The 25933-nt window shown below is 36.1% G+C and overlaps 1 protein-coding gene across 1 annotated transcript in view; it reads left to right on the top strand.

Moving 5' to 3' along the window:
- The first annotated feature begins 7432 nt into the window (after nt 1-7432).
- Nucleotides 7433-25933, top strand: part of LOC140164119 (sphingomyelin phosphodiesterase 4-like) — a 30347-nt gene continuing 11846 nt past the window's right edge. The window contains exons 1-11 of the mRNA XM_072187364.1: nt 7433-7566; nt 11342-11428; nt 14264-14476; nt 15977-16079; nt 17645-17706; nt 19770-19936; nt 20392-20424; nt 20816-21053; nt 22163-22308; nt 23667-23757; nt 24426-24541. Of these exons, the coding sequence (XP_072043465.1) occupies nt 7498-7566; nt 11342-11428; nt 14264-14476; nt 15977-16079; nt 17645-17706; nt 19770-19936; nt 20392-20424; nt 20816-21053; nt 22163-22308; nt 23667-23757; nt 24426-24541 (1325 nt within the window). The 5' untranslated portion in view covers nt 7433-7497. The remainder of the gene's footprint in view (nt 7567-11341; nt 11429-14263; nt 14477-15976; nt 16080-17644; nt 17707-19769; nt 19937-20391; nt 20425-20815; nt 21054-22162; nt 22309-23666; nt 23758-24425; nt 24542-25933) is intronic.

Below are 25933 nucleotides of genomic sequence, written 5' to 3'. Positions count from 1 at the left end.
CGAATATCCTACCTGTAGGTAGGCCTATGAGTCAGCATAATGTTATAAAAACTTGCATAACTGATTAACTGCCGGGCCGGGGCACTCCCACTTTGGAGGCCGTGTATGCCCACTCCCTATTCCAGAGAAATACAGAACTAATTTTTTTGAATAAAATACATAGGCCTATTTGGCCTACCCTGTTTTGCCAAATGAAACATAGCTAAATCCTAATCCTTTTACTTAGTCTTAACTAGCAATAAAAGTCAAATTTTAATATTTAGCCAATTTTTGGACCTAAGGGCCAAAAACATGCGTTTTTAAGGTGTTTTTCGTATAGTGACAATCAAGCCTAAAGACTTGTAGGCCTACTAAGACTAATTTCAGTTTATGCATTCTAAATTTTAGAAAAGACATGTTTTATTCTCAGTATAACGAACCATTTAATTCAAGTAACACCAAAAAGTGATTAGAGCAAAATTTCGGCATATAGGCCTACTCAACATTTTGAATGGTAGACTGTAATTTTTGTGACTCGATTGTCAGAAAACATGTCAAAAATGCACGTTTTTGGCTCTTTTTCAAGAAATTTAAGTAAAATAGTTAACTTTTTCTTTATATAAACGATTAGGATTGAGCTATGTTTGATTTGGCAGAACTTGATAATATTTTTTTAGTCCCAAAAAATTAGTGCTGTATTTTTCTGAATGGGGAGTAGGCTAGGATAGGGCTGTTAAGAATAAGCCCCCGCCCCCTTTTCAGCGTCGGCTGCTGTCACCGTACCCAACGGACCCCGTGTTTGTTTACGAACACATGTTCTGTCACCCGAAGAGTCAAGACCCCCTGTTTTTCCATTTGATCTGTCTCCCAAAGACCCTTACATCAATTTGAACAGCAACTTTCATTCATCACTGATTTTGCTGACTTATTTAAAAAAAAGAAAAAAAGAACTTGAAGCCATAGAACTAGAAATTCAAATTCAATGTTCGAGGTTTCTGTGGCGCTGTTTCGGTTCTCACCCAAAGCAGTTTCCAAAAATATCATGTTCTCACCCAATGACCCCATATTAGTCCCCAAGGTCCAGCCCTACACCTATAGCCATTTAAAGTGCCCCCGGAAAGCTGTCAAGAGAGCAACTGTACCGGTATACTTTAATATACCGGAGTGACCATGGTGCGGTGCAGTACTAGTGTGGCCATAGACGTAGATCCCGGGGGATACGGGATGGGGGGATTTATCCCCCCCCCCCCATATTTTTCCAGGGGGAAGGCCCATAGGCATAATCGGTATTGTAAAACCCGATAAACCGTCTATGTAAAACCGATATAAACCGAAAAATCGGTTTTTGAAAAAAAAAAAAAAAAAAGACATCGATTTAAAAAAAAAAATTTTACACGTTTTTTAATGTTTATCTTACCCATAAACAAACTCTACACACCCCAAACCTTACTACATATATACAAGCACACCCAGGCCTAACTAGTCTAACACCCTTGCCCCAAACCCCAAAATGGAATTAAGGATGAAATTGATTTCACCCCAAAATCGGACCTATATTTAGCATGTTTAGTAAATGCATGAATATATATAGTTTCAATTTATTTAGCATCATCTCATCAAAATGACAAATTGACATTTTTATGGCTAATTATAGGAAGGAGAAACTTTTCCCATAATTTTGGAAATTTCAAAATACATTCTAAAAATACCAAAAAATACATTGGAGGGCAAAAGCTTTTTTCTTCTGGGTAAAATTTCTTTTCTTACATGCAACAGCCTTTTTCTTGCAGGTTAGAAATTTGATAAATAGGTCCATGCATGCATTTTGTATATGATGCCCTATTTATCAAATTTCTAACCTGCAATAAAAAAGCTGTTGCATGTAAGAAAAGAATTTTTACCCAGAAGAAAAAAGCTTTTGCACTCCAATGTATTTTTTTGGTATTTTTAGAATTTTTTGAAATTTCCAAAATTATGTGAAAAGTTTCTCCTCGATATAATTAGCCATAGAATAGCCATTTTGTTGAGATGTGGTTAAATAAAATAAAGTATTTGAAACTATTGACATGTAACTATTCATGCAATAACACTAAACATATAGGTCCGTTTTAGGTAAAATCAATTTACCCCTAATGAATTCCCTTTTGGGGTTGGGACAAGGGTGTTAGGTTACTTGGGCTTGGATGGGTTTGCATAGTTATAGTAAGGTTTGGGAGAAGGGTTATAGTTTGTGTAAGGTCAGAAAAAAACATTACAACAAAATAAAATTTGGGAAAAAATATATATAGGTCCGATTTTTAGGTAAAATCAATTTCACCTCTAATTCCCTTTTGGAGTTGGGGCAAGGGTTTTAGGTTAGTTGGGCTTGGGTGAGTTTATGTAGTTAAAGTAAGGTTTAACTATACAAACTTACCCAAGCCCAACTAACCCAAAACCCTTGACACAACCCCAAAAGGGAATTAGGGGTAAAATTAATTTCACCTAAAAATCGGACCTATATTTATATATATTTTTCAATTTTTATTTTGTTTTAATGGTTTTTTTCTGACCTTACACAAACTCTAACACTATTCTTAAACCTTACTATAACTATACAAAAACACCCAAGCCCAACTTACCTAACACCCATGTCACAATTTCACCTTAAAATCGGACCTATATATTTTTTTATAAAATTTTAATTTGTTTTAATGTTTTTCAGCACCTTACACAAACTATAACCTTTCTCCCACATCTTACTATAACTATACAAACTCACCCAAGCCCAACTAACCTAAAACCCTTGTCACAACTCCAAAAGGGAATTAGGAGTGAAATGGATTTCACCTAAAAATCGGACCTATATATATTTTATTCTTTTTCAAATTTCAAATATTATTTTGTTTTCATGTTGTTTTCTGACCTTAAACAAACGATAACCCTTTTCCCAGGCCTTACTATAACTATGCAAACTCACCTAAGCCCAACTAACCTAACACCCTAGCTCCAACCCCAAAGAGGGAATTAGAGGTAAATTGATTTCACTTTAAATCGGACCTAGACATGTTTAGTGTTATTAAATGCATAAAATATGTCAATTAAGTTCCAATTACCATGTTTAGCCTCATCTCATCAAAATGGCTATTTTTATGGCTAATTCTAGTAAGGAGAACCATTTCACATAATTTTGGAAATTTCAAAAAAAAATCTAAAATTCTGAAAATACAAAGAAAATACATTCGAGTGCACAAGTTGTTTTCTTCTGGGTAAGAATTTTTTTCTTTCATGCAACAGCTTTTTCTTTGCAGGTTAGAAATTTGATAAATGGGCCCATGCATGGATTTTGTATAATATACAAATTATCATATTATCATATTATGATGGCCTATTTATCAAATTTCTTACAAGCAAGAAAGAAACTGTTGCATGAAAGATAAAAATTCTTACCCAGAAGAAAACAACTTGTGCACTCAAATGTATTTTTTTTGTATTTTCAGAATTTTAGAAAAAAATTTGAAATTTCAAAAATTCTTTTAAAATGAGACAAAATAAAGTAAATAAAGTTACGTTATTAACACATTCATGCATTTAAAACGTCAAAAATTAAATATCGGTCCGATTTTCAAGGTGAAATCAATTTCTCCCCTAATAAAGCGGGTAAGGGCAAGGGTTTTGGGTTAGGTTAAAGGTTAGTTTGGCTTGAGTGGGTTTGTATAGTTATACATGTAGTAAGGTTTGGGTGGGTTAGAGGGTTATAAGGTTAGGAAAAACATTTAAACAAAATAAAATTTGAAAAAAATAGATATAGGTCCGATTTTTAGGTGAAATCTATTTCACTCGTAATTCCCTTTTGGGGATTGGGGCAAGGGTGTTAAGTTAGTTGGGCTTGGGTGGGTTTGTATAGATATAGTAAGGTTTGGTAGAAGGGGTAGTCGAAAGGTTGGGGTGGGTTAGGAAAAACATTTAACAAAAAAATTATTTTTTTCTTTTCGGTTTTCCGAAAAACGGTCGGTATCGGTTTCGGTATTGATTTCAAACCGATATAAACCGCGAAATTCGGTATATCGAATATGCCTACAATCATCCCCCCAATGTTGACGCCTGAATAGGCCTATGGGTTTATGATAAAATTAACCTCATATTGCCCATTTTAGCCCCAAAATGCAAATTTTCTAGCGCTTCGCGCGCATTCATTCCCCTTTGGCACCATATTTCATCAGTTTAGCTTCAAAATAGCAAAATTTTTCGCGCGCTTCTTGCGCATTTGTACCATACACTTATTTTGTCGCCAAAAGGTGTTGGATTCACTATATGCCTACTTCAAAAAAAAAAATTTCAACTCCATCCCCCCAATGTCAAAAAGAAATCTACGCCACTGAGTGTGGCACAATTTTTAGCAATTTTGAAAACTTTTGAGAGTGTTTTCATATGAGAAAATTTTTATAAAACTTTGAGTATAATATTTTGACAACTTTGTGCACTTTTATGGTCCTATAAGCATCATCTTTAGGCCTATAGGCCTATGGCCTAGATAGGCGCGGCCTAACCACGCAAAGCTTATTCCCAAAATTTTAGTTAATTCCGATTTTGCGAGTTATGCATGATTAATCCCGGATTGATTATGATGATTAGGCCTACTATAAAGATTAAAGATTAAACTAAAATAAACTTTGCAGTAGGCCTATCATGTAGGCCTAGGCCTACTGCTCCATAGGCCACTGTTGTAATTTCGTTCTGGTATAGGCCTATAACAGAACGAAATTCAAATATGACGATATTTTTGCTAAACGAATTAGGCCTAATCTGCAAGATATTTTTGGCAGGCCTATAGGCCTAGGTTAGGCCTACATCATAACATTATGTAGCAAGCGGGGATGAGGTTTCACGAAATGCAAATGCAATACAAATAATCTATAGTAGGGTACCTGCAGGTAATATGGGACCATTAAGGACGTTTAGCTTATTTGCATAAAAACTAAAGAAGATATGCCCACAAGAGATTGTTATGATGAACAACCTGTCCTTTAAGATTAATAAAACAGGCAATGTTACCTTGTTTTTATGTTTGTTTGGACGCTATGACGTCATCGTCAAGTGTCCCATATTACCTGCATGTGCAGGTAATATGGGACACTGTGTTATCTCTATGGTGAAAATCAAAGAGTTCAGATAATCACTCTTTTGTTCTAAAAACATTTTTGTTACATGATTTTGAATGTTAAATGCAAATTTCTACAAGAAAATTCAATTTTCTAAATAGTTTTGCTTTTCGCATTGACAATACACACAATTTCCTATGTGTCCCATATTACCTGCACCCATTCAGTTGAAAATCAGAGAAAATAATCATTTATAAAAGGAAAGTGCCACTTGTCAGTGGAATTTTACCTGCTGATAAGCTTAACCCATCACCTAAAGATCATAAAAAATGACAAATGCCCCCTCAGAGTTTTTGGATACACATTCATAAAATGTGACGTCATTGATTTTATATCAGGCCAAAAAAACGACATAATTTTTTTGGGCAATTTCACTCTTTTTGGCATTGATTTCCAAGAGTTTGATACACAGACTCCAAAACTGCATTTCTAGAAGCACAATTGATGTCTCTAAACACTTAACAAATCAACTTAAAGTGTTTACCTTCTCTAAGCTACTTTTTGTTAAAATGAAAACAGGTGTCCCATATTACCTGCTGTCCCATATTACCTGCACCTACCCTATAGGCCTACAATCGTGCAAACCTGGTAGAGTAGGGGAGACTGGGAGTGCAGTATTATAGGCCTACAAAAGGTGCAAAAGGGCATGTTTTGCGGCAAGTTGGCCTATTCGGCATGCGGCACTGGCAAGGTATTGCGGACATGTTGTTTAACTCTTAGGCCTACAAATTTTCAATCGAAAATGGTCTTATGTCAATGTCTCAAAGAAATTGCATTATAACATTATTGCCTAAGAAGGATTTAGACCAATTTCTTTAGGCCTACTGACAGTTGATTATAAAAAAAATTTGCCCCAAAATTGTCATACGACAGTAGGCCTATGCCAAAACAACGACGAATTTATAGTAGGCCTATTCATCATTAATTGCAACAATTGATAATTCATTCACTTTTTAATGAAAAATCAATTAATATGATTTGACAAATTAATGGATGACAAGTGCTGTTTACGTCACGTCATTTTTTATTTTCTAGTATGACAAATTAAAATGACGAATTGAATTGACATGAGGGTCTGACATGCATGAGGCCTATCATTGACTTTAATATCACGCACTTGAATTTGAAGAGAAAAAAAGAAGATCCATATACCAAAATTGGCCTCGAAAAAGTGGTCATTGCTGGTTGAAAAAAAATGTGAGGAATGAGCAATTTAGGAGTCTTTTGAGGCACTTTTCTAGCTTTTTCTGTTCTGATAAAAATGGTCTCGGGGGAGTATGGAGTAGGGTAAATTGGGGTAAATGGAACGGTGGGGTAAATGGAACGCTGAGAATACAATTCCCTCAATCAAGAAAAAAATTTGGCAACACCATACCGACTGTTCCATTTACCCCAACGCTATACGTTCTGCTTTCGTTTCATACCCCAAGCGTGGGTTTACTCGGTATTTGAGTAGAAGAAAATCTCAAATGTTGTCACTGACCCTGAAGTGGTGCTACGGTTCAGTGAACATTACTAATTTAAGGGTATTGATTCCTAAATATTTGAATGTTGTGCTGAGAGTTGTCTTACAATATTGGCAATATGTTTGTTTTCTACAATAACATAAATGTTTTAAACAATAAAATAGCAGATTTTAATGATGAAATTATGCAAATTAATATGCTAATTAGCTAATTAATTAGTTTGGTGTTCCATTTACCCCACAACAGATCCACTTGGGGTAAATGGAACACGGTTGACTGACTTCAAATATATATAACATGTTAATATTTTTTTTTACTAATTGGTTTAATTATTATGAAATTATATACTACAAATAACTAATTCATGGTAGATTAGGCCCTCCTATTGATTTTTTAAAAATCTGAAAAACATTTTTTCTGTTATGTACCGAGAGAAAGTGTTTTTTTACGTGGTATTTTACCATGTTTATAAAAAAACATGAAAACAAAATTATTTTTGTTAATCTTTTGTTTAGTCACAAAACATATGTTAAATAAAATATTCTGATGTCTTTTCAATGTAAATATAGCTATGAATGTAGGTTCCTTGCAAGTAATGCCCTTGTTCCAATTACCCAACCCACTGTTCCATTTACCCCAATTTGTTGGGGTAACTGGAACACCATGACCATGCATGTATTTGGACCGATACAAGAAACAAAGCCATAAAATGGGAGTTTATCTGTTAAAACAAGTTGTAAAAACATATTATCTACTTATTGAAACAAACAAAAATCATATATGGATACCCTCCTGACCACAGAAAGTGATTTATTGCTTAAGCGTTCAATTTACCCTATACGAGTTGGCTCGAGTCATATCGGAAGTTTTACTTACAGGTGCACCATGAAATAGCGGGAATTTCATTTTCAACAATGGCTGCGCCCTGGAGTGCAATTAGCGGTGGAAACTCAACAAATTCAAACTCAAATCACACACCTACGGTGAGTGGAAGGATAAAGAATGTAATTTTAATTGTTGAAACTAAAACATCTCCACTTGTTAATGTGTCAATATTATGAAAATGCATCGTAGGAGGTGAATAAAGAATAAAAAAAAGTCTGTAAAGTGTAAGCTTATTGACAATGACAGGTTATTCAAATGAAACTGCCGAATTTTGCACTTGACCCGGAGATGCCGTTTGACTTCAGCTAGCCCTAGAACTCTGGCCATAGTTAGTACAAGGAACTTATACGATGTCCTCATTCACAAACTGATACTATCTGTCCATCGACATGAGACATGATCTCCAAGCTGAACTGGGAGCCGCTGGCAATGTCAATGAGAAGAAAAGAGAGAAGACTGCTGGTATTACATCAAGCTTTGCATGGTCACCTGTCCATCCCGGTAAACAAAATCCTGCGCTCGACGACACGTCCGTCCCGCTTCACCAACGAAGTTTACATTCACGAGAATACAAGCCAGAAAAGATTGCTTCAAGTACTCTTTCTTCCCGCGGACAGTGGTGGACTGGAACAGTCTTCCATATAACATAATCTCAACAGACAAGAAAGCAACCTTCAAATCAAAACTACACAAGTACCTAAGAGAGTAATCAATAGCATTGCGCACTCACAACCCTGTCCGGCTTACTTCTACCATTGCCAAGCAACCAAGGAGTGTTGGACAGTATCAAATCAGATTCAGATTCAGATCGTATAAGACTGTTACCGCACGGCAACTGGTTGAAGGAATATTACACAGTCAAGAATAGGCTCCATCATTTTTTTGTTCTGAACCCTCCCAGTCTCCCAAAACATCAAAACATCAAAAGCGTTGCACTAAATACTTACTTAAGAGTTATTAAGACTGTCCTTTTTCATATAACGCAGACAAAGTAGGGCCAACTTGCCTAGAAATGGTCAAATTTTGGCAAGAAATATCTGTGTAATCCTATGTAAGTCCCATATCACATCGTTATCGGCGATCGAGGTTTTTTTTTCTTCTTAAGTTTGGTTGGTACCCACCAGCGTCATGCATGTGGCGTGACACGGCTAAAATAAGCGACCGGGAATCGGGGATCGTTAAAACGTCAACAAATTTCAAAACATAGAAAGCAGTAAACTTATTGGCGAGCGGTCCGAATTTTGAGCCATAAGTTTACGTGGTGAACTAGGCCATAGTATCCGTTTTTACTTCTACCAGGGCCAGAGGCACTTACAATTACATTGAAAAATTTGTTGGAGATGCTTGAACGATCCAGTACAAAAAATGACATTAAGTTTACTACTTTCTGTGTTTTGAAATTTGTTGACGTTTTAATGATCCCCGATTTCCGGTCGATTATTTTAGCTGTGTCATGTCACGTGCATGACGCTAGTGGGTACCAGCCAAACTTCAGGAAAAAAAAATCACGATCGCCGATATTAACGATGTGATATGGACTTTACATAGGATTACACAGAGATATTTCTTGCCAAAATTTGACCATTTCTAGGCAGGTTAGCCCTACTTTGCCTGGGTTATATGAAAAAGGACAGTCTTAAGTAAGTAAATGTACAACGCTTTTGATGTTTTGATGTTTTGGGAGACTGGGAGGGATCAGAACAAAAAAATGATGGAGCCTGCCCTATTCTTGACTGTGTAATATTCCTTCACCACATTATCGTACGGTAACAGGCTTATACGACGGACAGATAGTATCAGTTTGTGAATGAGGACATCGTATAAGTTCCTTGTACTAATCGAGGTCACTAATTAACATGATAAAACCCACTTGAGAACACACAATCGCCGGTCATTTCTAAAGATGCATTTATACTCAATCGCTTTTGGAGAAACCTGAATCGCACGCATGGTCAGTGTACTAAATCGCCGTCGTATTTGCCTGCTAAGCATGCGCATGATTCGTTGTTTTTCAAAAGCGACATGTAGGCCTATATTCACACCCTCTGTCGGTCAACGTTCTTTAAATTTGCACACATAACTTGTGTAGTTGGCGACAATGATTCAGTCTGGGTACGGGTATAAACACAGCTTTACACAATGACTAATTTACATAGGCACAAAAGATCGTGTTCATGTACCGTTACTCAGCCAAACATGGCAGAGTAGGTCCCGGATCTTCTGTACATGTTCCTATCTCCTCAACGTTATGCCTTTCCAACAAGGGCAAGGAAAGAGATACGAAAAGCGAACGTCTAACTTCAGCCAGGAATGTTGGCCAGTAAAACTACCAAGCATGCAAGTACCAAGGTGTTAGCATGAATTCAGGATTCAGGTTTTTGTGAGTGGAAATTCACTGTATTCTAATTCTAATCTTTTTTTAAATTTCAAACCGGGCGTTTAAGGGGGTACTACACCCCTCGATAAATTTGTGTCTATTTTTGCATATTTCTCAAAAACAAATAACACAGTGGTAACAAAATTTATGTATATTATAGGGGCAAGGAATCCAATTACTACACTGGAATTTCAGTGACCCAAGACAAGTGGTTCATTATTTATGATAAGAAATAAGGTACCAATAGGATGTACCTCATTTCTTATCATAAATAATGAACCGCTTGTCTTGAATCACTGAAATTTCAAATGTAGTAATTGGATTCCTTGCCCCGATAATATACATAACTTTTGTTAGCAGTGTGTTATTATTTTTGAGAAAAATGCAAAAATAGTCAAAAATTTACCACAGGGGTGTAGTACCCCCTTAACATTTTGTAATACCACCATACATGTACATGCCTGCATTCACATGCTTTTTCAATTTCAGGTTTTTCTGCAGGGTGTTTAGGCAATAATGTCTTGTGCCAATAGTAAGTCCAAACATGGTCCAAAGTTGTAATTTTGTATTTTTATTGCCGATTCGAATTTTGCACCCAACGTGAAGAAGGGTGCAGAATTTGTATGCGTATTGCTAATAATGGAACCAGACATAGTCCTATTAAATATACATAGGTACATGGTGTATAGGACTGGTGAGCGAGTCTAGGTTGCTTGAGATTCAACTTGATTTAAATCAACAATGTGATCAAATTTGGTGCTTTTCTCAAAAATTGCCCATTTTTTGTAGAAATGTACCATGCTACTTGCTGGTTGGATTCTTTGCATCATTAATTGCTAAAACGAACAAATATGGTCCTTTTTTTCTTTCTCTTTCTTTCTTACGTATAATATTTTGTAGTCACATACAGTTTTTTGGAAATTTGGTGTGTAGCATGTACTAGCAATATGTTTTGGAGCTCTTCAAATCTAACAACTAATAGACCTTAACTCTTTCTAAATGAGATATTAAACTTTAATTTTAATCTATTTGCTAGTTTTTTTTATTTATTTTGTGTTTCACATACAGTCATACAGAGCTATTCAACGGCATAAATTACCCATTCATATAAAACATAGTGAGACTGTAGCATAATAAAGCAACACTGTAAAAAAATCGTTTCACATACAGAGCTAAAAGGTTAACATGGTTAACAAAACAATATTACTTGAATGATGGACATGTCAATTTCACTAAAATAACAAAATGAAATTTCCAAGTCTCTAATACTCTGTTAGCTGTTTATAAATTCTAGTGACAAATAAGTAAGTATGAAGCCAAATTCAACAACAGAATTTTCATTCATGATTTTCTCGAAAAGTGTGTTGCATCAAATTTAAATTCATTGTGATGCAACCGACGAAATAGATGTATGGGTGTGAACACAAAGTCATACCGGTTATTGAATAGATACAGACATGTAAAATAGTTTTGATTTTAATTTTGTTCTTGATTAGGCCCAGATCTTGTCAGCATGCAACAGGCCAAGTTTACGACAACGTTGTGATGAAATTACCAGCATAGTCCACAGATCATCAAGCAAGGTAAGAAAGCGGCTTGATCAAGAATATTATGTGTACAACTTAAAAAACGATTAAGGTAGGCATATTACAGGTTTTGGCAGAGAAGAACGGCAGTTGTTTACATTTTGAGAGTGTGCAGAGCGTAAACATGGAAGTGGGGTTCTGATTGGCTGAATCAATCGTTTGACAATCATAGCAACAGACCGATAATCTGATTACCCGATTATGCTTCAAAACTAAGGGTGTGAATGAGCCCCAGGAATTCGAGTCCCGCCGAGAATCCTATTACCGGGCAGGAAATTCCCTGCCCGGTGCCCAAAATAAAAATAAATAAAAAAAAAATTTAAAGGGCACTTCGTGATCCACAGCCTCATCCCCCACTTTTCTCAAAAAAAGTTTAGATTTTTATATCACTGGAATACTCTGGCTACATAATGTTTATGTACAAAATATTTCTTGCAGATTAATTCGTTTAGCAAAGATATCGCGAAATTTGAATTTCGTTCTGGTGCACCAGAACGAAATTACAACGTATTGTCTAGATGGAGCAGTGTAATACACATAATCATGCATAACTGCAAAGCAAAAATCGAATCAACTGAAATTTTGGGAATATGCTTTTTTCGTGGATATGTACTGAAAAATGTCATAAAAAGAGGATGCTAGGATCACGAAATACTCCTTTAAGTTAAATTTATTTTTTCGGTTTTGTAATGTCCCTGGACCTAGACCTAAATGCTAGGATCATTCATGGTTGACATACTCTATTAATGATATCAAAATGCATTCAAATTCCATTTTTTTGGTTGCAATTTTGGGTACACAAAAATTGCCCGAAAATCACACCCCTATTCAAAATATTGTTTGGTGCAGATCGGCGCCGTGAAGGAAATGCAAAGTTCAGTGTATGTCGCTCATTAACAGGTGGCTTGTGTTAATCTTGAGCATGCTTGGCGTATTTTGGGGGCTTTGGGCGCCAGCCCCGGGATCAAAGTAGAGGCGGCCAAAAGCGAAGGGGTGGCGGAAGAAGAAGGGGCAAAAAGAGGCGGCGGAAGAAGGGGTGGCAAAAATCATTACGCAAAAAAAAAAAAGGTTTGTCTCAAAGCTCACAAGAAATTTAAAACAAATGCGAAATGTGATTTTTTTTTTCCTTTTTTTATTCCGACTTTTTCATGGTATTTTGAGAAAAAGTCTGATTCAACTGAAATTTTGGGAATATGCTTTTTTCGTGGATATGTACTGAAAAATGTCATAAAAAGAGGATGCTAGGATCACGAAATACTCCTTTAAGTTAAATTTATTTTTTCGGTTTTGTAATGTCCCTGGACCTAGACCTAAATGCTAGGATCATTCATGGTTGACATACTCTATTAATGATATCAAAATGCATTCAAATTCCATTTTTTTGGTTGCAATTTTGGGTACACAAAATTGCCGAAAATCACACCCCTATTCAAAATATTGTTTGGTGCAGATCGGCGCCGTGAAGGAAATGCAAAGTTCAGTGTTTTTCGCTCATTAACAGGTGGCTTGTGTTAATCTTGAGCATGCGCGTATTTTGGGGGGGCTTTGGGGGCGCCAGCCCCCCGGGGTCAAAGTAGGGGGCGGCCAAAACGAAGGGGTGGCGGAAGAAGAAGGGCGGCAAAAGAGGGCGGCGGAAGAAGGGGTGGCAAAAATCATTACGCAAAAAAAAAAAAAAAAGGTTTGTCTCAAAGCTCACAAGAAATTTAAAAACAAATGCGAAATGTGATTTTTTTTTTATTCCCGACTTTTTCATGGTATTTTGAGAAAAAAGTCTGATTTTCACCCGATTTTTCTGGAAAAAACTATAAAAAAAAAAATTTCTGCATCTGCATTTCTTTTTTGTCAAATCATGCGATTTTACAAACGCGCGCGCAAGCTTTGAGACAAAATTTTTTTTTTTTGGCCTTAGTGGAAAAGTAAAAAAAAAATGTGCTTTTAGGGCGCTAAGCGCCATTATTATTATTATTTTTTTTTTTTTTTTGCTCTTCACTTTTTAAAACCACCGAAAAAAAATTGGGTCAACCTTTTCGGGCTTTTGAGGAAGGGGCGGCAAAATTTAATTTCCCCCTCCCCCGGGGTAGGTGCGGCCACGGTACGCCACTGTTGAGCAAGGGACTGCTGTTCTTCTCTGAAACCGAGTGTATACAATTGTCCGTGAAGATATGGACGGTCATCAGCATCATATCCTTTGAAGCTACTTAGTCTGGCCTGATCACAAAGACAAGATACATTGTAGTCTTCTAACCTGCCACCAAATTGATTTACAGTCCAAAAGGTCAATAATTCAACTCTCCTCCATCCACTCAATTGCATTATCAGTCAAAACCAATGGAATGTTGCGCTCTGAGCCTCCGTTGATGTTGAGGCTAGGGCTTAGATGTCGCAAATTAAACTCATGCAATGTCAGAGTTACAGATACTATTAGAAAATTGCAAAGGTGGTATGATGTAACTTCAAACTGAATCAAATAAATGTATTTGAGATGTGGTCTCCCCATCAGTCCGAAACACTGTCAATACGAACCACCATCAGCTGAAAATCTAATTGAAGTTAGGGCTAGGGTTAGGGTTGACGTCTTTTTCAATTAGACTGACGGGGTGTGGGTTGACGGTGTTTCGGACTGATGGGGTGTCCCCTTTGAGATGTGGTGCTATAGGCAGCTGCCGGGAGTATTTTGGAAAGACAAGAACACAAACATCTGGGCCTTGGATAAGATTGGCACGAACTTAAAAAAAAAGTATTGTAAAAAAGGATGGTGGAGTTGAGAAGCAGATTCTTCAGCAAAAAGCTTCCGTCCTAATTATATCAAGTATTTTCATGTGTTCTTTGCAGGAGTTGCATGCATCTTTCCAAGGTCTCCTTGACAACATCTTTGGTTTTAATGGCTGCCCTGGATGGGGAATAAACACCTTAACACAACATAACCATGAGGACTTCAGAGTACTGCAAAAGTTTATGGAACCAAAAGGGGCTCTGCTGTACATGGTGTATAAACTACAGGCAGATAATTATCTGCGATATGAGTTCCCTATATCATCTTTACCGGTGAGTATGGATTAAGTTATCCATTAATAGTTTAACCCCTTGAGCACTACCTGGTGATCTAACATTGCCTCTGATTGGTCACTTACATGATATCTTCACTTTAATCACCAATCAGAATGGAGCTTTGCAAATAATTCACCCCAATTTTTTTGCGTGGTGAAATTATTCTAACAATGTTGCTGATTGGTCCAAATGATAATTATAAATTCTTTTTGGCCAATCGGCAGGTAGTTCTCATATGGTTAATGACTTGATATTTGCCAAGAAGTACATTGTAGTAGCTTGTAGCAAGCAAGTGAGTGGTTGTGAATAAAGACTTTTATAGGTGCCGGTGGAAAACATGCGTAGAAAGAAAAAGTTAAAACAAGTCTCGTCAAGATTTTGTTCCAGATGTTTCAGGGTAATCATCCATTTTGAGTGGTTTAAGGGGTGGAGTATGAACGTTTGGTCAGTATTTATTGTGGGACATTAGAGCACATCAGACATATCGAATTGCATTCTGAATATGAAGAATATCCTTCTGATATCAAATAATTTTGATTTTTTGAAATTCGCAATGTAATACACATTTTATGGCAAATGATTAAAAATTGATATTTTTGATATTTAACAGTATTCAAAGTAATCTGATGATTTATACTTAAAGTGTATGTAGGTGGGATGAAAAGCCGACGATCAATTGCAAATTTTGACCTTTCGTATTGAAGATATGGATTTTTTTCCCAAAACACAAAAAAAATGTAAGTCTTTTTGGGAAAAAAATCCATATCTTCAATATGAAAGGTCAAAATTTTCAATTGATCGTCTGCTTTTCCTCCCAGTTACATACATTTTAAGAATATGTCATTAGATTGATAAAATTTACTTCGAGGACTGTTATATATCAAAAATGTGAAAAATATCAAATTTTAATAATTTGTCATAAAATTTGTACTATATTGTGAATTTCAAGAAATGAAAATTATTTGATATCAGAAAGGCATTCTTCGTATTCAGAATGCAATTCGATATGTCTGATGTGCTCATGTCCCACAAAAAATACTGTCGAAACGCTCAAAACGTTTATTCCAGAGTGTCTGACGAATGACGATCAGCTCATTTCACAGCTGATGGTGGCGCTGTACTTCTGGTGTTAGTGCATACTATAATATTTGAGATTTCATGGTCACAATAGTGCATACATAAATTATTTTTAGATTATCTTTGAATTTTCATATATAACACATATTTGCTATCAAATTTGCAAAATGTTTAGCCTGTTTGTAATTCAAACTGCACAACTCTGGGTGGTGTTTTTTCGTCCCCTTACTATCATATATTGTGGTGAACTGCGTTTTTTAATATTTTATGCGGCAAAAGGAAAAAAATGTAAAAAAATATTAAAAATACTGATCGATCTACCCTGACTTTGGAGATTTAAGAGCAATACACACTTTTTTGGTTAAGCCTTTAATACTTACAAATTTCCATTTCACCATTTTGATCCTTTTTTTTTTGTAGGCACCAACCAGAGCAGCTTTGATGGAGGGTGTGATGCCACCATTCTATAGTAACAAACTCAGCTACCAATCACAAGGCAGAACACCTGCTACACTCATGCTCAGTATCCTTTTAATAATACTGGTTTTTGTGTGTTTATTTGTTTGTTTACTGTTATTAGGCGACAAAAAACCCCCTGTTCTGTGGGCCCGACCGGCCCAGAATTTGCATTTTCTCTTTTTTTTTGGTTTGCTAAAATTGTGTAAAAGTAGCAGTTTTTGGGTCAAAATTGATTAAAAACACCACCTGACCGACCGACTGACCCTACTTGCAAGGTCCATATGCCCGTAGAACAGGGTTGTTGTTTTTTTGCCTTATTGGCAGATTTGTTTGATGGGATGGGTTGGTGCCTGGATTTAGTGATATATTTCGTTTATATTTATGCGGAACAATATTCTTGGTGAAGAATTGTTGGGGAAATTGTTGTTTGATGAAAAACTGGGTAGTGACTTTTTTGTTCCATACTGCATGAGTACTGGTTGAATTTTTGTCTTTCCCCTTCTCATAAAAATTCTTTCCCAGTACCGAACTGTACATGTGCATAAAATATTTGGCTAACTTTATGTCTAATATCAATCTGTTTAATGAAAAAATAGGAGACATTTTGGCCAAGTCAACTGTATACGGCCTAGGGTGCATCAGATGCCCCTCATGTCAATGGATTCATCTGTCCCTAGTCTTAAAATGTTCCTATTGTCACAAAACTAACATGTGCCAAGGTTGAATTAATTCGGAGGTCGTCCTGGGGGGCCACCGAGAGCCTAAAGTTACAATGCGTGTTTCTATGTAGTAAAGTTCGTTGACCCCTGTACAATTCCAATTAGAAGCCGATCCAACAATTTAAAGTAGCTGCCATATCAAAACCGTTTGGATTTAGAAGCTCAAATCTTGGGAGCTAAGCGTACTGATAATCATCTTTGAATCTGTGATGAAAATCCATCTCCAAAGAAATGACCGTGTGTGTTTATTGTCAAAAGCGCCCCCACAGTCCATATTCTTGGGAAAATCTATAATTTCTGTCTTAACCAAGTGCTATAATACTTTATTTCACACTGAAAGTTGTTAATATGTATTATATATTGATCTAAAGTTCAGAAAATCTGCTTTGTAAAAGTGTAATGACAACCAGGACATCAACATTTGTAAAATTTGAGGTAAAAATTACCACAAAATGCCTATTTCACTGAAATTTTGTATCGAGGGCGCTTGTGCCAATTCCACACATGCTCATTTTGTTGGTGATTAATTTTTATCACTGATTCGAAGATGATTATCAGTACTATAAGCGCAAAAGATTTGAGCTTCTAAGTCCTAACGGTTTTGATATCGCAGCTACTTTAAATTGTTCGATCGGCTTCTAATTGGAATTGTACAGGGTCAACAAACTTTACTACATAGGAACACACATTGTAACTTTAGGCTCTCGGTGGCCCCCAGAACGACCTCCAATTAATTCAAACTTGGCACATGTTAGTTTTGTGACAATAGGAACATTTTAAGACTAGGGACAGATGAATCCATTGACATGAGGGGCATCTGATGCACCCTAAATTACGGCCTCATCCTCGCCAAGTGTAATTTAAAATTCTGATCAGTTTCATGTTAATTCCTTGACCAGTTTTCCTTTAGGTGCTTTTGAGTATTACATGTTCAGCTTTGCCTTCTTTCTGGTTCACCCTACACATCAACAGGTGAGTTAAACTCTCAGAGAATGGTTCCCATAATTAATGCAATGTGATAGTTCCCATAATGTGATTTTCACCTGTTAACTTGAAACTCAAACTTAACATGTTAACTTAAACTGTCAGTATATATATTACATATTTATGTAAAATGCCTTATTTTGTCTTAAATATGGCTTTCAGCCGAACCACTGGCAGGCTATGTTAGCACATCTATGACAATGAAGTACCAAAATCTGAATTTTGATGATTTTTATGATCTTCCGGATGAGCCAATCACCTTTAAGTCAAGCTATGGGCCTTTAAGTCAAGCTATATTCTGGTTTAGAAATTCTAATCAACAGATATTTCTAATCTTATATTCCACATGGTAAATAAAAAAAGATTCAGGTTCCACTACTGTCTGTTCAATTAGCTTAGATTCTTGAATTTTTAAGATATTTGAAAAAATAAAAAATTGCGCCAAAGTCATCAAAGAAAAGTGTTAGCACAGTCTTAGACCTAACGTGATTTATACTTTTCAAATTGTCAAGTTCAATTTAAACCCCGATTTCTTTTTAATTTTGCCTCATTTTAGGCAGTTACTTGGGTCCACCCAAAGGGTTCGCAACCTTTTTACAAATCGAGTGGGACGGTCCATTCTCAACTTAGGGCATAGACCCTATCCAATTTAGCAAAACAATCTGTACACCAATCTGTCCTGCCATTTCAATTGTTATACCGTTCCGGTTATTGGATAGGTTCTATAGGTGATGGTCCGCCGGTTTTTGTTACACGAAATTATATGGCGCGATTGCGTTTTATGCATTATTGTTTTCCTAAACAATGACATTAAAATTATGGATTTCGTTCTTATTTCAACTGGTTTACAATGTAAATTCAGTTTTGTTTAATACCACCATTCCTTCCCAAGAATATCAGCATTCGCTTGACATTTTCAGGTACAGTGACGTTACAAGAATTGTTTTCTGTAACCTGATTGTTTTAAATAATATTTTCTTGTACAAAAGTTCTTTTATTTCCAAATGTCCTTCTCATAGTTTGTATATATTCAACAAACAAAACGAAATAACAAATTGAAAATAAATATGTAGCTTTATAATAGGCCTGCACCTTCTCATACCCATTCGCAATAAATAAATAAATAAATAAATAAATAAATAAATAAATAAATAAATAAATAAATAAATAAATAAATAAATAAATAAATAAATAAATAAATAAATAAATAAATAAATAAATAAATAAATAAATAAATACGCAAGGAATGTATTTTATATAAGCTGGGCCTATTTTAGAAAACTTAGTTCATAAATAATAACGTAATGTTTCAACAGTAGGATTTCAACACAGGCATACTGGCAAGAATGAATAATTCTCTTAGCATATGTATAGAAAGAGAATTGTTATCTCATTGTTGTGTGAGTTCGAACACGTATTGTTGCGTAAGAGGTGATGATCGGTGTTGCGCAGTGGTGCAGTTAGCGTGGTGTATTGGGCATTCGCGGTCACAACATCATACTAGTCACACGTCGTTTAAATTTCTTTAAAATCAAGGTTAAACAATAATAATAATAATTATATAAGTCAACATGAGTTGTTGATGTTGGTTTTTGTGTGCGTCTGTGTGTTACGGGACAGAATTGAGAATTGAGATTAGCTATTTTGCTGGACAATACTTCTTGATGCGGATGGTTGAATAAATACTATCTCAGCGCATTATGACATTCGTCCCCATTGCTCTAAATGGATTGATTCAAAAAAGTTTATGGTACCCGACGTTCTACGGCTTGTTATAAAAATATCGCGGGAAAAGACCAAAATTGAAAAGAAATGAGGTTTTAAATTGAACTTTAGAATTTAAAAAGTATAAATTATGTTAGGTCTAAAGGCTGTGCTAACACTTTTCTTTGATGACTTTGACCACAATTTTGTATTTTTTCAAATATTTTAAAAATTCGAGAATCTAAGCTAATTGAACAGACAGTAGTAACAAACTTTTATATTGCAGAAAAAAAAGTGAAAATTATTATAAATTCACAGTTTCACATTACAATCAATTTTTCTTCCAGAGCATGCAGAATTGGACCCAGCCTCAGTACTGTTTCTTCCCCTGTTTATTAGATGAATATCTGCAGTATTTCTTGCCTCTTGATGGTGGTACGGTACCACCTATGCCAGTCACTCAAGGGACCTCTAGACCTTCATCCCCAGGGCAGGGATACTCACCACCATATAGGTATGTATTTTTCTTAGTCATTCTTTCCTCTTGATAATGATGGTGGTACGGTACCACCTATGCCAGTGACTCAAGGCACCTCTAGACCTTCATTCCCAGGGCAGGGATACTTACCACCATATAAGTAAGTATTGTTCTTGATTTGATTTGATTTGAGTTAATTCATGCATATCATTCAATTTACAGAGTTCACATTAAAAAAAACCCATAGAATATAAAAAAGACAATAAAATATAAAAGAGACAATAAAAAATATAGTCATTCTTTTTGATTAGTGAGTGGGAAGTGAACCTTTTTTACACACGCCACATGTAACAGTATTGGGCCTTGCATGCCCTGAGTCACCACCAAATACATTAGTTTGTTTATTATATGAAAATCTACAGAATCATATTTGCAATGTCTCAATGATGATGTATTGTTTTCTTTTTCTTCTTATTTCATTGTATTTACAGGCATCCACAGTATGGAGTCCTCTACGACTATTTGTAAGTTAAATTAAACATTACATTTTAGAAAATTAGAGTGATGAATTAAGTAGGCCTAATGCCCTTGTGTCCTCTAAATTTGTGCAAGGGGGGATGTCTCCCCTAAAAATCATGACAAGAAAAAATAAAGCAATATTTGCCCTGATTATTTGCCCTTTTATATCGAAAAACACTGTGTTTTGGGCCCAAATAGGGCAAAATAGCAAAACACACATTATTTGCGGTTCAAATGGTTTGAAATTGACATTTTTCCTGTGGTTCGCCTACACAATAAAAAACCCAGTAAAACTGGAACAAAATATGCCCGTCCCCGAACCCCCCTAAATTTTAATGTTTCAGCCGCCACTGTCGATGTGACAATAATCTTATTCAAATTCCTCATCATTTGCAGGCATTCCAAGGACACCTACAGAGGTCACATTCTCCGTAGCAACAGCTCCATGACTAGTCTCCATCACAGCTCCTTCTCACGTCAAGATTCAGTGCTAGGAAGCATGAGCATGACCACTACAGAGCTGGCTAGCAGTGAGACTTGGAGAACAGAGACTTTCCTGCATGCCCTGATGGAGTTCTGGTTCAGTCAAAATTCATTGATGCCTAAAGAGTTTGGACTGAGACAACAAGTGCAGGTATGCAAGGCTATTCGCTGCTCGTACAGTCATCTCAAATCAAGGTTCTACCTGCAAAGTGTGTGATGTGTGTGCGTACACCTGTCAAACGCATTACAGAAGCCATCTGGCGTGTTGCTAGAAAGCGCAAAAAAAACCAAAAATGCACATTTAGCGCATGCGTTTGTAGGGAGAACCTCGTTTTGGTAGCAAGGACGAATAATTCATTGTGTAGTGCAAGCTGTATAAATTGTTTGGTCATTTTGCAGGTGTATTTTTTTGTTCTACTCTGACCAATTAGGTAGAATCAAAGAGTACCGACTCTGCCATATTTGCATGTCAGTCGTGAAGGCAGCTTAATGTACCTCTGGATTATTTCACTATACAGCCTGCAAATTTCAGTTCAAAATGTGCGGTTGTCTATGTTCTGCGTATAACACATTGTGCCAGAACGCCCGCTAAGCGCTGTATACTCAAATCTTTGGCTTTGTAACAAGCTTAAAGACGCAAATTATCGTTTCATTTTGGCTCTTGCCTATGAATGCCAAAGGTACGTTATTTGCCCTCCATGAGGGACAAACCAAGATGGCAGATTTACCATAGCGTTACGTTTATGGTGCAGTTTTGAGTTGGTAATTTTTGGGTATAATATCTTTGATTCTGACTTAGAAGAAACCAAACGGATGAGTATGAAAGGTCAAAGTTAAATTTAAATTTTCATTCGCACAGTGTTTTTTTTAATACTGACTAATTTAGATGAAATCGAATAATAAAGATGTTGTATCTCCATATTTATACCTGTTGTATTTATGTTAGACTTAGGCTGTTTGGATTTGCACTGATATGAGGCCTGTCTGCTTGAAACTGGTTAAACTGGGCTTAGCATGGCTGCAAGGTTATTGCTTGTTTTGACATGTTGTTTAAATAAAGGAGCAGGCATCAACAATTTTCGATTTAAACCTGAATTCAGGGTTTTCTGTTACCAAAGTTTACACATTTTTATCAATTTTCTGTCTTATTTTAGTCTTTTTGCTCAACTATACTTGCTTTTTCAGGTTTTCCCACCACTTTCAGGGTTTCCATGAAAGTTCTTTCTCATGTATGAAATACAATTTTCTTCTTTTTTACAGGAGAATTTCATGCCCAGCGTAGACCATGTAAGAGCTGTACGTATTGTGGTGAAGCATCTTCACTTCTTTGCTAATGCTGCTAAACCAATGTTGAATATCTCTGCATACCAACATGCTGAAGAAGCTGCTATTGATGAACTAAGGAGGTTAGCTAGTAATCTGATGGACATGAACATGCCAAAATGTCCTACCTGCAATAGCTGCCATATAGACATTTGACATATTTTTGCATTCTATATTGTATTAAATCTCAGAATATAATATCTGGCAGCTATTGCAGATAAGGACTTTTTGCTCTAATCCCCACAATTTTATGAAGTTGCCATCAATGTCTCTTACGTAAATGTGATAAGGGGTGTTGTTTGTTGACTTCAATGGCACCCTCTTGACCATAACTCAAAACATGCAAAAGAAGTATTGTATAACAGATTGTGATCTTAAAGTCGGAACTGGTTATGCCCAAAAGGGTATAGTTGTGATTTTGTACACCATTTTAGTATTAACTTGGACATGGTTTGTGTTGCAAATGTGTCTCTGTCCTTTGTTTGAAAATTTTACTTTGGAGAACTGCAGAATCATTGTATTTGCTGGAGCGTCTGATTTTGCAGAAAAAAGTATACTTTTTAATCAAAATGTCCATTTTGGACATAGTCAAGGGCATTGTACATCATGAAAGGCTCTATGCAGGTCGAATGGTAGCCACCCCAGGAGTGTATTACACTAAACTTCAAGCCTTTGTATCTCAAGTTACCAGGCAATACCTTTTACTAAACGTAACTGTACAAAGGGTTCCTGTAGTAAACCTGTATTGCTTACAAGGGTACCAATTGTAAGTCATTTTAGAGCAATGGAACTTTTGATACATCGTACTGTAAAAGTAGAAATTTTCGCGAGGTTCTTATTTTCGCGAATTTCGCGAGTGGACATAAAATCGCGAAAATAAAAACTGGCGAAAATAACCTTTTGCATTAGGTTTCTATTGTATCAATATAAAAACTGCAAAATTTAATTCTCGAGCTATTTACAAAATCGTCAAAATCGCGAAAATATTGACTTTTACAGTAAGTTACGATTAATTTTGAGACTTTCGAAGCTTGGTAAAGTTTAGTGAAATAGACCTCTGGTGTAAGTTCTAATAGACCCACATAAGCTTTTTAATATTTGGATATAACTTCAGCAGAGCTTTGCAAACCTTTAAGAACCACTTGTTCATTGTCCAATTTCTTCAATGTGTACAACACAAAATAATAATGCAGATTTTGTCAGTACTCATGTATAGACTGGGCTATACTAGTTCAAATATATACACCCCCTATGGAAGGCAAAATCTCCCACAGAGGGTATGTAGATTCTAAATGGAGTAACCCATTCATGTAAGCCCCATTTGATATTCACACTCCCTATACTCATGACTCATGAGTGTATGGATTTCAACTGGAATCACCCAACGTCAGCAATATAAAAGTCAGTTTTCAATTACCTATCAATTTCTTTCTGTTTGCAGATATGTTCTGTCACATTTTCTTCAGAAGAAACTCTATGTGTTTCTACGCCATGGATTTGATCATTGGCCATTGGACTCATCATTTAGACCGGTAAGTATTCCCAGATATGCTCTGTCTCATTTGACATTTTGCCTGAGCCATGCAACAAACATGTGGCATTTAACAACATGAGATATGACAAAAGTATACACCAGAATAGATCAACCCATTCTTTGGAAACGGCACCTTACATACAACACCTCCCCAAGTTTAGAGAGAGGATTAGGAAAAGAAGGACATGATTTGCTGGTCATTGCTGCAACAGTTAGAAGTCGGTATCAAACCGATTCACTGGACCCAAAAATATAAAAAAGGAAGACTTAAGCAAGCTGCCGGACTTCATGCAACAGATCTTGACATAGCAAAGGCTATTCCAGTTGAAATCCATATGGAAGATATGACCTTAATCTTCCACACATGGATTGTGAATTTCAAATGAGCTACCTGAATGTGTGACTCCTTTTGAAGTCTACCCCCTGTGTGGGAGATTAAGGTCATGTTTTCCATAAGGGGTGTATGGATAGCTCAATGCAGGACAGAGAGGAATGGAAGGCTAGCGCTTGAATTAAACAAGTAAACACGTATGGCTGCCACCTGACAAGTGAGATGGTTGTAGTTTTTTTTGTTATAAATTGGTGGTTTGAGATTGCAACATGTACTCGTATCTAATTTGAGACATTGTTTTTCATCAGCTTCAGTACTATTACAATTTTTTCCAGATGCTTGAAGTTTGGTTGAGTGTCATTCAGCCGTGGCGATACACATCAGGAGAGTTGAGACACAGATCATCACCACTCAGAGAACACAGAGATATACCAATTAGTAAAGAAAAATGGTAAGACAAATTTTAAATCAAGCCAGGAATAATATTTCGTCGCCAGAGTGCTACACTATCGTAAGTGACATTTTTGGCCAAAATGAGATTTTGACGAATTATGATAGGCCATATAAAAACGCACATTTTAAATCAGGTTTTAAGTTTCAAAATTGCTTAATTATTTTTTAATTAATAAAATGCAATTTTAATTAATGCATGCAAGACTATCGTATGTGCCACTTACGATAGTCTTGCACGCTAATTTTGTTTTTCATTTGCTGCAAGACCATCGTATGTGCCACATACGCTACTTTATTGAGCCTAAACAGCAAAATCACGGAATGCTACACCATCGTAAGTGCAAAACAGTCTCTAACACATCACTGGCTGTGACGCTGACGGCTGTATGCGTTGTCATCATGCTGGCTAAGTTCATAGCTCCCATGACTGGTAATAGAGACGATAAATCCGGTGTTTTTAGTTTTAGATTCAGTAATAAATCTTGAGAGATAACATTACAGCAAAAGGTGTCTTGCTATTGTAAATATTATGTGCCAAAATAAATTAACACTTGTTAAGAAACATAAAATGACAACATATTAGATATTTGAGCCGATATTACGCATATCCTAATTTAGCAATGAATGCTACACTATCGTATGTGGCACATACGATAGTGTTGCACTCTACACTTATTTCTATTTTAGTGCAACACTATCAGTATGTGGCACATACGATAGTGTTGCACTCTATCTCATTTCTATTTGAGTGTAACACTATCGTATGTGGCACTTACGACATCTAAATCAGTAAATAATTCATCGATTTATTAACTTTAACACCATTTATATAGTTTATATTATTAAAATCAAATTGCTTTACATTCCCATGTCATTTTATGGCTACTTGGAAACAAACGGCTATGTTAAACACAAAAACGCTCCTCCTGTAAAACTGTCCAAACTGCACTTACGATAGTGTAGCACTCTGCCGACGATTTGTGACCCGTTACAATGAAAGGTACCTTATGTCGGCTGCTACGTGTGTCTCTTTGTTGTTGGAAAAAAATTCCAAACAATCATGACAATCTGAAGTGGCGGTCATTTCAAATCATCCCCAAGTCAATGAGGTCAAAGAATGTCCTCTCATTGTTAGTGGGTGGCCAATACATACCTACACAAATACAATACAATGCTTTTACCACTTCAAACAGGGACTACCCATAGTAAAAAAAGACTGGCGCTGTATGACAAACATTTCTATAGACTATTGGTACAAGCTTATTATCTTCTTCAGCAATAGTATTAATGATTGGTTTAAAATGTGCTTGGAACTAGAAAATGAGACATATGTAGCACCCGACTTAAGGTACCTTTTGCTGTAACGGGTCATATTTTTCTGTAGTGATAC

Source organism: Amphiura filiformis, chromosome 11 (genome assembly GCF_039555335.1).
Source record: "Amphiura filiformis chromosome 11, Afil_fr2py, whole genome shotgun sequence".
Lineage (NCBI taxonomy): Eukaryota > Metazoa > Echinodermata > Ophiuroidea > Amphilepidida > Amphiuridae > Amphiura > Amphiura filiformis.
Note: the sequence above shows the minus strand (reverse complement) of the source record. Positions and strands in the feature narration are given on the sequence as shown.